This window comes from Cicer arietinum, chromosome 6 (genome assembly GCF_000331145.2).
Source record: "Cicer arietinum cultivar CDC Frontier isolate Library 1 chromosome 6, Cicar.CDCFrontier_v2.0, whole genome shotgun sequence".
In the NCBI taxonomy this organism is placed as follows: domain Eukaryota; kingdom Viridiplantae; phylum Streptophyta; class Magnoliopsida; order Fabales; family Fabaceae; genus Cicer; species Cicer arietinum.
In genome coordinates, this window is record NC_021165.2 from 3,641,546 (window position 1) to 3,655,042 (window position 13,497).

Consider the following 13,497-nt stretch of genomic DNA (forward strand, 5'->3'; position numbering starts at 1 on the left):
ATATTATTTTCAAATCATCGTTTTTTCCTTAAATTCTTTTGGCTTAACTAAATTTTAGGCTTTTTATTTTTACCATTCATTAAATCAGTCACTTATTTTAAAATGTAACCGTTTTGATATTTTAAAATAACTATATGACATGTTTTAATTAATGTAATATATGATTGTATGGTGTAAAACAATTAACAACTCTAAAATTGTTATAAAACCCATTTTATTATAATTAACTTTGAAAAATTATTATTTTTTAATTTAATTAATAACATATGAATAATTGACGCATCTAATTCTATCTCATGAAATCGTATGTCACATTATTTAAAATATATTAAATATTTAATTTTAGTTCAAAAATATGAGATATAGACCAAAATTATTGACTTTCAAAATAGAAAGATCAATTTTATGAATTAATAAAAACACAGAGATCAACTGCAATTAAATCAATTTTTTAAAGTTGTTAAAGAACATATTTATTTTCGGCATAAAAAAAATATGTAAAAGTATATAAGAAGAAAAAAAAACATAAAAGAAAAGAAGAAATTCTGAAAACAAATATATTTTTTTTGTTGTACTTAAATTGATTAACAATTAGCCAATTACTAGTATAGTTAACTTTGACTCATATTGGTATACCCACTAAAAATACAGCATCACACATTTTTCCGTGAGACTTACATCTTTTCTTGTCATTCACTATATAATACGAGTTATAATTGTCATATTAATTTATAGAGATACGGTCATACATTTGGTATATTCAATTTGAAAGATATAATTTTATTCTTGATGACACAATCAAATTGTGATTTTTAGTATCTTCTTTGTTAAATAACAAATAAAGACGTAAGTGTTACGAAAAAAACCCGTTTGATAAATTATTTTTAGTAAATGTAAACGAGATAAATGCATTTTGGAAACTTGAGGGTGTGATGTCATTTAAAGAAATTTTAAGGGATGTCAATGCAATTTCCGCAAATAAAATTCGTATTACTTAGCTTGCACACAACTGAACATTTATAATTGTACGAGGAAACAATTATCTATACTAGACTATGAAGTGAGAATATGTCAGATCGAACTAGAGTCGACATCGTTTGAATCTTATCTATAAAAAAATCTAAAATCTAAAATTGGCATTTGACTTTCTCATTGGTTTATTTAAGTTTGAGTGTGACTTTGATGAATGATTGATATAATTTCTAAGCATATTTAAAACTTTTTTCATTTTAATATATTTGAATAATTAATAAGACACGTCTTTAAATAGACTAATCAATTAATATGTCAACAAAATTAAATTTTATTTTGAGAATTAATATTACATTTTAAAGGATATAATTTCATATGACATTATACTTTAATTCTATTTTATAATAATATATTTAAATATATAAAAAATTTAAAAAATACTATTATACTTAAAATACTAAATTTAATAACTAACAAAAAGTTTAAAGTTTAATATAAATAATTTTAATAATAAAAAATATTATTCATATTTAATTAAGTATATCAACTTAATAAACTTAAAGGCATTTTATATAGTATAAAACATGACATTTTTAATTAAATGATTTTTAAAAACTTTATTAGTCTTATCCATTTAAAAAAAAATGGTCTCTCATGAATTTGAGATAGACTAAACCCTAAATCTTTGTTATGGATTTATTCCCACCCTAGTAGAATAGGTGCTGTTCTGCACACAAAAAATGTCTTTAACTACAATAACTTCGTTTGTGTGTTCTGCCTCTAAAAACATTAATGTCCTTGTTAAAGATTTAGCATCAAAATAAATGACCTCCAATACAAAAAATGAAATATGAATATATATAAAATATATAAAATGTTAAAATTTATTTTTTTATTTTTTATTAACTAGCAGCCAGTTCAATCAGTTATTGCTGATTTTGGCTCAACATACAATATCAACAATAAATGAAAATAACAACTTTTGTTAAAAAAAAAAAGATGCATGCTAATAAAGACTATCTTTTGTTTTTGGAATATAAGAAACTGAATTAAAATTGATAGAAAAAAGAGGCCCAATTAGACTTAGTTACAAGTGTGGTTATGAGCATTAGAAGCTAGCATATGTACCGTTTCGTTTGCAGAACGACACCCACGTGGCTTAAGTGATTAATGCAATTTTTGTAAAACAAATTATACGTTATAATTAAATTTTTTATTAATAATTTTCTTTAAAATTGGTTGACGTATGCATTATAAATAAAAAAGAGATACTTACAGAAGAGAGAAGTTGAAGAGAAATGATAAACTTCTCATGTTTGGTTTTTAGAAAAGTAAAAAAAAGAGACTCAAAATTTGTGGACTCTACACCTTTTAACTTTCTTCTCTTCATTGTGGAGAAAGCAAGAAGAAATATACTTATATTTTTTTACTTTTCCAATTTGTTTTGTGATTGATCATTGTCTTCGAGCTATTTTGTATTATTTCATTTTTGCATCATACCATCTACTCCAGTTTGTTTATTAATTTAATAATTTATTAAACTATTTGATTTTTTTAGCACAATTAATGAATTTTAATTTAATTTATTAAATTCTAAATATTATTTGATTGTCAGATTTTTTTTAGGGAGATTCGACTATCATACTTGAATACCACATAATCACCATATAATTAATTAATAGATTTAGAATAACAAATTAAGAGTTTAATTAATTATCTCAAACAATTTTAAATTTAAATCAATAAAAATTTAAATTATTCTAATTAATTAAACTACAAAGATAGTAAATTAAATAGTTTAATAAAAAATTAATTAAATTCAAACAAAAAATAAATTAACTTTCATGGAAGGTTTACGGATATTATCGTATTTTCAAAAATAATCAACACTTATTTCTTCTCTATTTCTTTCATCTTTCTCTTATATCAGATAATACTTCAAATTTACTTTATTTCTCCTTTATTTCTCTCCTATTTTTCTCTTACCGAACTTTTTCTTACCTCTTTCTCTTTTCTTATTTTTTCCTCGCAGCCAAACACACCCTAACTTCTTTAACCTTCCGACACTAGGCAAACATCATCCCCATACATGATCTTACGACATTGCATAGAGAGAAAGAGAAAGAAGATGAGAGACTATTGGGGTAGAGAAACTGGACCTAAATCATCCATGAGTTGCTCTATCTTCATCATTTTAATTCATTTATGTTTTTTCTTCCCTTTTTCCATGTGTAACTTACTTCTTATGATTAAGCTAAGATGAATCAACTCCTAAAATCTTGATGCAGTCTCAATACTCTTAAGATTTCTATTCAATTTAAATTCAATACATGTTTCTTATAATCACGTGCTTCTACTATGGAGGAAAAGTTGCCGCAATTAATGTTTAAGTAGATCGCAATAGAAATTGAATACGAGAATATGAAACTATTTATCTAGATATCAATACACTCTCTCTCATTTATGTTCTTAATCTTAACGCTTCATAGTAATTCGGCTATGGAGTTAGGGTTCTAATGGTAATTTTCGATTCTAATGCCATGCTCACTTCAGTTTTATTAATCCTTGCATGAGAAGCGATAAATGCTTTATACACACACACATATATTATATATATTTGCTTTGTCTCAAAATATAAATAAAAATATAAAAGAAAATTAATATATTTTGTCTAAAAATATAATTCAAATACATAAATGTTTCTTTAATTTATTTGTATTTTGAGAAGCATGGAGTAATTAAACATACTCATGATTATGTACATATAATCATTGATGGAACTCGGCGGAGATATAGGTTCAATGTTCCTATCAATTTTTATAATGATAAATATAATTTATAAAATAATGATAAAAAATAATAATTAAAAAAATACATTATATTTTTTATTTAATTTTAATTTAAGTATTTTGAGTTTCGTTTAAAGATATAAAAATTAAACTAATAATTTGATAAACTAAAAAATATTGACATCAATTAAATTGATTTTTTTTTCTTCTGTATTCGAGTTCAATCTGATTCGAGTAAATATACTCAATCTATGTTGATTTGAGTATGATATCATTTAAAATTGATCATTGATATCTGAATAAAATTATTAGACTATATGACTATTGTTATCTTAAATGTATTGTATTTAACGATTTTTTAATCATTAACTTATATATTATTTTTTGCATTGTTATTTAAAAAGTATTTACGCCACTATTTTAATAGTATAAAAAAGAGAGTTTAAATAAGAATATTTTATATTTTTAAAATAAGTATCTTAATTTTTATTAACATCAACTTGATTGAACACAACCAGTGGCGGGTCTTGCACAAAATATTAGGGGAATCACAAATATTAATTAAAATATTATAATTAAAAAGACGGATGTTAGTTTCTCATCACCGTAAATGTTTGAGGGATATTTTAATAATTATCACTATTATTTTAATAATCTATCAGTCTTCAACTATAGGGATGTCGTAGTCCCTACGTAGGGATGTCGTAGTCCCTACGTGCTCCTAAGAAGGTCCGGAGGTGAACATAGCTAAATCAACATGTTATTCATCAATTTAAGTTTATATTTGTGAGAACAATTGTAAAAATTCCACTAAACTAACTATCTTTTTTGTTTAAATTTTTTCCTTTTCAAAGATATAAACCAAATCAATATATTATACCCTTGTGTCTCTCTTAAACTTATATACAACTTTTCATCTCTCCTAAACATATATACAACTTTTCGGTTCAATTCATTCTCTATTTACACTTTTGCTTACAATTTTTTGTGTGCATGTTTATATAAAAAGTTAAAACTTAAAATTCTAAAATATTATATTTAATTTATCAATTTAGATTTTAAAAATTCGACGCCCAAAAAATATTTATTGAAGAAACTCCCCCACTGCATCAAAAACTAAAGGTGATGAGAGATGAAAAAAAAATCTCATAACTTTGTGCATGAAAAAAGAAAGCTCTAAGAAGATTGAATTTCAAAAGTTTTTGTGTACAGAAAAGGAAGGTCTAGACCCTCCAAGAAAAGTCCCTCTTCTAGTTATTAGAGATGCACATGGTCCTCTTGAAGTTTTCTTTGATATTGTTGCCTTTGGAGTACTGTACAATATTTTGCATGATTTCACTTTCTTTCTATAATTTGGTCTCTCTTTCTTAGCAAGATCTTCTATGCTCTGCACCCTACCTAAAGAACTGAATGACTGTGCCTTCCCTTGATAAAACATAGATAACCCTCTCCTACACATTTCACAATTAATTCAATTAAAATAGGATATTTATATTAAAAAATCTAAAAAAAGCATGCATGATCATATTAAGTACAAGAAAAAGTTGAAATATAATGATGGAATTTTAGAGACAGATATAAAATAAAGTTTGTCTCTAATTTTGTGGCTAAAGCAAGTATTTGAAACGTTATATGATAAATAATTTTATTTCTTTTCATCTATAATTTTGATTGTTATTTTAATATTTGTTAATAGTATAGAGAAAATTGCTTACTTCAAAGGGAGATGGTTCATGAGCTCTGATAATTCATATAAAGGGCCATTTGATTGTGATGATGATGATGATGACAAACTAGAAGGTGAAGAGGATGCTTCTTGATCATCCAACTCTGATGAAGAAGAAGATGAACAAATAGAATTCATTGAATCTTCTATGGAAATTGAATCATTTACATTTTCATCAACATCTTCCTTAACAACCCAATTTGTGTTGCCCTCCATTATTCCCTTCACATTCATTTCTACAAATATTTGCTTTGCTTTGTCCCTTATGTGTCCAAAAAAAAAAAAAACAAGAGAAGAAAATAGAAGAAAATTTCCCTTTGTTATAAAATGGAATAGGCCATTAATACAAATGGACTAGTTATCTTTAATTAACAGATAAAAAAGAAATATTGAGTGGTCTTATATTTATATAGAACATTAACAATTGATGAAGATTTGGATAACGTTGTTGTTTTTTTATTTATATTGAGTTGGCATTTTTTTTAGAAAATATATTTTGGATTAAAGTATATGTTAATCTGAAAATATTCAATCTTAAAATTTATGTCACAGTCAGATCACGTTGTAATATTGAATTAATACATGGTGCAAAATAAATAACTTCTCTCACATTGCAAAGATAGATGCAAAGGATAAGGATTAAATAAAGACAACCATATTCTGAGTCACCCCCTATTATAATTAACTTCTCTTTTTATTTTTAGCGTGTGAAATAGTGGACCCCCATCTTGCTAGTATTTGATAACTATTGCTTGATAAAGCTATAACATATAAGTAAATTTCCACTCGACAACCTAATTCATCATTTATGATATATATATATAGTAAAATTTAAATGCAAGAGAAAATATAATAAATATTTCGAAAAAAAAATATGGAAAGGATAGGTTTAATTAATACATTTGTAAAATGTGCATTTATAGAGAATATTTCTTGTCATATGCAAGTTGACCATTTTCAAAAAATTTATGGTAAAATAAAATAAAAGTGTTCCACTACCCAAAACAAAATTTCGGCTTAATCTTTGTTCCACCAATTGGATATTAATCTTTTATTTTAATTAATATTAACTTTTTTTTAATGGTAAACTACAGTCAAATTTCTTTCGACTAAACGTTAGTTATTTTAATATTTGACTCAATAAAATATTTAAATTAATTATTATATCGTCAAAATATTTTTTAAAAGATATAATTTATTATTATAAAAGTTTATACAATTTATTGTCAAATAATTCATAATTATTATAACGTCAGAAACTAAATTGACAGACATTTTGATTATTCAATTACTAATTTATATTTTTTTTATTGAGTTAGAGACCACACTAGTATAATATAGAGTTTTTAATGCAAAGTGTTAAGTTTGTTATCTACCATATGAATTAATAAATAAGGCGAATGCATACTTAAGTCGGCTTTTTAAATAAATTGAGTTAAAAAGATAAGACGGTGACAATTGTGTAAATATGTGATAGTTATTTTGTACATGTATAAGTTAGGCGTTTAAATAAATGAGTTAAAAAAATGAGTCGGTGATAATTTTATTAATACACAAAGGTTTTTTAACGCAGTTATAACAATAACCGATTTAAAATTGATAATAAAAAATCTATATCACATCGTGTTCTGATTGCGATGGATCGAGAACCCTAAAAACCTCTCTTTCTTTGTTTCACTCATGTTCGTTCCTCCCTCTCCATTGCTCTTACTTCATCTTTTTTCTTCTCCATTTATCTGCTTCCCCGTTGACGTCTTATGCGTTCTTCACCTTTGTTGAGGTTCTTATGTGTTTTTCGTGGTTAGTTGTTATTGCACCCTTTGTATGTGTGTTCATTGTTATCGCCATTGTTTGTTGTCGCCATTATTATCGTCACTGTTGTTGTTGTATATGCATCATTATGTTATTTATCATGTTTGTTGTTGCCGCCGCTAACTTTAGGCCAATTTATTTATTTTTCAATTTTAAATCTATTTCATAATTTCTTGTTAAGACTTTTTTTGTTGTATTTAACGTGCAATCTATTTTTTTTATAACTTATGATGTTCATAGACGTGGATGAGAATAAATAGTAAAGTTAAAATAGAAAGAGATGAAAATTTATAAGTAACTTTAAAGGTTTATGTGTAAGAAGATTCATTGTTTTTCTATCTTGCAACAATAAGTTGTACGAGGAAAAAGGTAAATTTATATCTGTGAATTGACAAATTTAATAGAGAAAATAATACTTTCTTTCTTTTAACTTTTGAAGTTTTAGAGAATTTTGAAATGTGTTTACGATTCCATATTGACAAGATTACTTTGGAAAGTTTTTTTATATAGGTTGACGGAAAAAATGTTATTGTCATGGTCAACTGTGAACTTTCATCATCTTGAGGTATATATATATATATATACACACTACTTATTAGCAATTTAATTATTACTCTAACTAAACATACATTATTTCTTTATTTAAATTTTTTGACATTTGACTATATTTAAGTATTTTCGGTTATTTATCTATTTTCCATTTTGTAGTTGATAACATAGAAAGAAAGAAAGAAAAAAAAACATTGTCATGCTTCTTTAATAGCGTAGCTATCCTAAGACAATGACATTTTTCTCTATTTTAGCCTAGTTCTATATCTTGATGTTTTTATAATATGGAGTTGGTGATTATGCCTTTAATTGTATAATGCTTTCTATGTTTGTTTGGTTATGTGTTTTTAAACATGGTGCAGACTTTACATAGTTGTGATGACAAAAAAAAAAAAAGACGAGAAGTTATAAAGCACTAGCCCAGTATAATTTGAAGAATTAGAGTATTTTCAACCTTAAGAGTGGTGTATTCTAATTTTTGGTGATACATACGGAAAAAATATTATTAGATTTTATCGTAAAATTTAATCGATATATAGTATAATCATTTTATAAAAAAATTGATTTTTAAGTCAATTGAGATTTAACCAACTTCACAACAAATGAATTTTTTAAATAGTTTATTTTTAAGTCTAAAATATTTAACAAGTAACTTTTGACTAACTTAAAAAACTATTTTTGCACTGATGCCAAAATAAAAAATATCATATACTTTCAAATCTAAAATATTAATTTAAGCCAAAAGTATTCAACCCACGTTATGTAGTACGATGACTTTGAAAACTCACGGATCAATATATGTTGGCATATTCCAATTGGGTGAACGTTTTCCCCCCTCATCCAAACATTATCATGCACTTTTTCCTCTCATGTTTAATAATCAGCTCATCACTTTGGATGCACATGACATATTATAGTATTAATTTTTATTTTATTTATATCAAAATAAATTGCAAAATAATTACCTGATTAATTATGTTGATATTTTAAGTTAATCACATATTATTTAAAATACTCTAAAATATTGTTAAAAAAAAGTATAAAATATTTGAGTGATTTTACTAAAATCCAATAAAATAATTCTAAGAAATCATCTATTGTCTCATTAAAAAATTTATTATGAAAATTTAGATGGATAAAATCATGTCAAAAAATAAATAAATAAATAAAACATCTATGTAAAGAAAATTAGCAAAATCCATGTTTAGGATGATTAATGATGTTTCTATTAAAAACATGTAAAATATTAGAAAGAAATATTTGCACCAATAAATTTTAGCAATCTGAAACTTCAAATTAATAATCGTGTCAGCACATTAATCATTTTCATTAAAAATATGATAGATAATAAATCTTATCTTTTTAACCTTAATATGTTTTCTCTAAAAAACACCTCATTTGTTTTTGTTCAAAACGAAGGTAAGTTGGTATGCCCAATTTGGTTAGGTTATAGCAACTGGCATCAATTAATTATATATGATTTGTCAATTTTCTTCGTTGTATATTGGGCCCATCAACCTTGGGCTATTTGTAAATCATATATAATCTAACCCGCGACCATATATAATATCTATAATGTGTGGTCAAATAGTTCGATGTCGACGTTAATCTAATAACATGTGATTTAATAAATCATGAATAAGTTTTGATATTATTTAGAAAAATCGAGTTAAATCTAACACAATTATACAAAATTTATTTATAAAGTGAGGACTACTCTATATATATATATATATATATATATTTGTCTTAAAAAAATATTTTATTTTTTTTTGAAGTGGTTAGCATCATTTTTAATCATGGTTGTTATCACAAGATTTCTTTCTTTTTTTGGTAACGGCTAGATCAATTATAATTAAGGTGAGTCGTGGGAGATAGAATATAATTTAGCTTCTAATTAAGGGGGCGATCCACTTATATATTTAAGATTATGAGATTTCATTAGTTGATCCATGACTCTAGAAAGATTAGGATTCTCTATGTTGAAACCAACGTGAGGAAATAATGTTTAAGATATTGTCCATTAAAATATAAAGGTAGGGAGATTTTGGAGTTTGAGAGAGAGAAAATAAAGAAGAAGAGATGTTGGTTAAGAGCTAAGATTTTCTACCCACACATACTTACACGTGTGATTTTACATTTAACTATTTATCACACAAGAAGAATTAATGTTTTACATAATATCATTATTTTTTATGTAAATGAGAAATATGCTCTCCATTATTATTATTATCATTTAAATAGTTTCATTACTTTTATATTAAAAAAAATAGATTTTTTATGAGCTTATCCATTTTATTGCAGATTAGGAAAGGTATATATTTATTTATAAACGACAAAGGTACACATGTTCTCTATTATTATTGTCTTTTAGATATTGTCAATATATTTTATTTAATTTATTGTTTTTTAGGACTAAGAAAATTCATTGGAAATTAAAAAATGTATATATTTAATATAAAAAAAAGGTACATGTTCTCCATTATTTTTTAATAGAAAAGGGTATATATGTTTGGAAGCATAGAATGAGTTGGAATGGATATGACATGTGAAGATAAGAAGGTGGACTTGGGTAGGTCAATGACGTGGTGATATATAATTGAGTGGCAATAAAAATGCCACCACAAGGTAATGTTATGTTGTAATTGAACTAGCAATGTCATGTCTATAACCGATAACCTTTTTTGTGACAAATTATAATCGAGAAAATTAAAATGCTGACCTCAGATAAATTCATTCTTATTTGTGCCCACCACCCATTGGATTATGACCGTTTCTAATTCGATACAATGGTTTCAATTTTTCAACTATGAATTCAATCCATGATTCCTTGTCACTTGTTTCACTCGACATCATTCATTCTTGTTCCCTTAAGAATTGTAGCTTTATTATATGCAATTTAAATTAAGAATTGTCAAACCCCGAAATTAATAAATTGTTAATACTTCTTTTTTAATATTCTTCACTATATTTTATTCTTTTTTTCTTCCAATTAATTTATGTTTCCATACTATTTTATCTTATGGAAGACATTTTTCTAAAGTAACATATATTTTTTAATTTGTATAAAATTGTGAAAGTGACGTATAGTTTAAAACTTATTACTTTTGGATAAAAGGAAACTTTAATATTTCCAAAACCCGAAGTATCAATTAGGGGATCTCCCTTTCCACTAACATATATACTATCAATTTGGCCGGTGAACAACGAATTCCAAAATTAAAAGTTAACTATCCTTATTTTGATTAGAAGTAAAATAAATCATTATCAAAAGTATATTCAATAATATTTATTATTAAAAAATAGGTGGTGTCTAGGAGAATAGGGCATCGTGGATTCATGAGTTTCTCCCATTCTAAAGCCCTTAAGACAATGAACACAGATACAAATTGCATTGGTAACTAGAACACTCGACAAAACACCTTAGTGGCAAATTGCTTTATTAAACAACATTAAAGTGGTTCCATTTGGTTGGTTGAAAGGGTTTGGGGTTATCATAATGAAGGAGATTGATTATGAAATAAAATAAAATTATTCTCTTTAATTTAATCTTTAGTATATATTGAAATTTAATGTTATGGTTGATCACCAAATTTGTATTCAAAAGAAAATAGAAGGATTATTAATGGAGAAGGAAAAATGCAAGGGGAGAGGAGATGGTTGGTGTAAAAGAGAGTAATTGCATTATTATGTTTTTCAACTTGCATGGGTGTGATGGGATGAAGCCATATAGGATGAGACAATTGGAAGAGGTCTTATTTGGTGTTTTATTGTCAATTGAATTCACATCAACTTATTTAATCTAAAGACTTTAAATCATTTAAATCATGTATATAGATTTGCGTAATTTGACAAATCCACTAATTATTGGATCTAGTTTACATATTGGAGAAACTAAAAAATTTTAGAATTAAAAATACTCAGAAAAGAAAACTTGAAACACTAGAAAGTCCCTAAAATTATGTAGATTTAGTTGGACCTATTAGTTCACTTTTTCAAAAACAAATTTTGATTTTTTTTTAAAATGAATTTGACAATTTTTTTTCGAAATATAATTATTTTTCCGATAAAAAATTATTTTACAATTTTTTTCTCGAAATTTGTTCAATTCGAGAAAAAAATTCAGTTTTTTTCGAGAATTTTTTCTCACAAAAATTTTTGAGAAAAAAATAATTTAAAATTTTTATGAGAATAATTTAAATTTTTTTCGATATTTTTCCGAAAAAAGTAAATTTTAAAAATATTTTAAGAAAAAAAAATTAAAATTAATAAAATAGTGAGCCTATGAACCCCCTCTCTTAAGTCCATAAAAAATAATGAAATAATAAATTAGAATTTTAATAAATTATTTTAATAGAAAATCATAATATTAAAAACTTAATAAAAAATCTTTTAAGAAAGTTTTAAAGTTTGAGACTTTACTAACAGATTTAAACTTCACAGACGAAGAAATCCTAGAAACTATCTAAAAAATATATAAAAATATTATTTTTATGAATGTATATGTTTGTGGCTAGCCCAGCCCATTTGTCCCACTTTGTATTGAGTATTCAAGACACAAGGCCCGTTACTCTCTCTCATCTTTGCGGCTTCACTTAGCATTACAAAAACATTTTGGGTTTTGTACTGTGTACCCTCTATTTTATCTCCCACCCTCTAAATATTTTTAAAGACTATTTTGCCTTTGTTTAATTTATATAAAATAATAGAAAAATATACTATTTCAGTTTTCCACCTTTACTTTCAAAAATTATAAAAAAAAAATTCAACTTTTGAAAATTTCAAACTTCTAAAATATAATTGTTCAGAAAAATTATTAATTTTGAAAATTTAGAAAAATATAAAACTTTCGAAATAAAATATTTCATAAATTTTTGAAATTTTGAATGAATATGAAATTTGTGAAGTGTATTTTTCCAGAAAGCTTCGAAAGTTTGGATGAATTTGAAACTTGCGAAGCATATATACTTCGAAAATTTCAAACCTTCGAAGTAATTTCATTTCGAAAATTTCAGAAGTTTCGAAACTTTCAATTTTTTTATAAAAATTACTAAAACTTCATAAATTAGATATCAAATTTATTACTACTGATTTATTATTATAAATGTATTACTATTAATTTATTACTATAAATTTATTATTATTTATTACTAATAAAAATGCATGTTGGAACTTTCTATGAATACAAAAGTTTCGAAACTGAAAAATTTTATGTTTCTGAATTTTATATTTCGAAACTTTGAAATTGTTAGAAAGTTTCGAATGTTTCTGCATTTCGAAAGTTTCATGTTCATATAAACTTTAGAAAATTTCAAAATTTTGGGAAAAAAATAAACTTTGAAAGTTTCATGTTCATGGAAACTTTCGAAGATTTGGAAAATTAATATTTCAAAAATTTCAAAGTTCCGATGTTTATCTTACTTTTGGATTTCAAATGTTTCAAATATTCGAATGTTTGCAAATATGTGATTGGAACAATTCAAACTTTCGAATAGAAATAGTTGAAAAAAAGATAAGATAATTTTTTTTGGAATTTTTACTAATAACATTAGAGGCAATCTAATAATTTCCATAAACAATGGGGATGGAAGGTATAAGTGGGGGTACACATACAAAACCCAAACTTTTTTTGTAAAATGGACTTGCCGA

General features: G+C 25.0%; 1 protein-coding gene across 1 annotated transcript; it reads right to left on the minus strand.

The window, feature by feature from the left end:
- Positions 1 to 4,922: 4,922 nt before the first annotated feature.
- Positions 4,923 to 5,861, minus strand: LOC101515256 (protein OXIDATIVE STRESS 3). Its single transcript, XM_004503440.4, has 2 exons — positions 5,477 to 5,861; positions 4,923 to 5,212 (listed from the first exon to the last, which is right to left on the minus strand). Exons 1-2 carry the CDS (start codon positions 5,719 to 5,721, stop codon positions 4,954 to 4,956), a joined length of 504 nt encoding a protein of 167 aa, XP_004503497.1. The 5' UTR covers positions 5,722 to 5,861; the 3' UTR covers positions 4,923 to 4,953.
- Between the last annotated feature and the right edge of the window lie 7,636 nt (positions 5,862 to 13,497).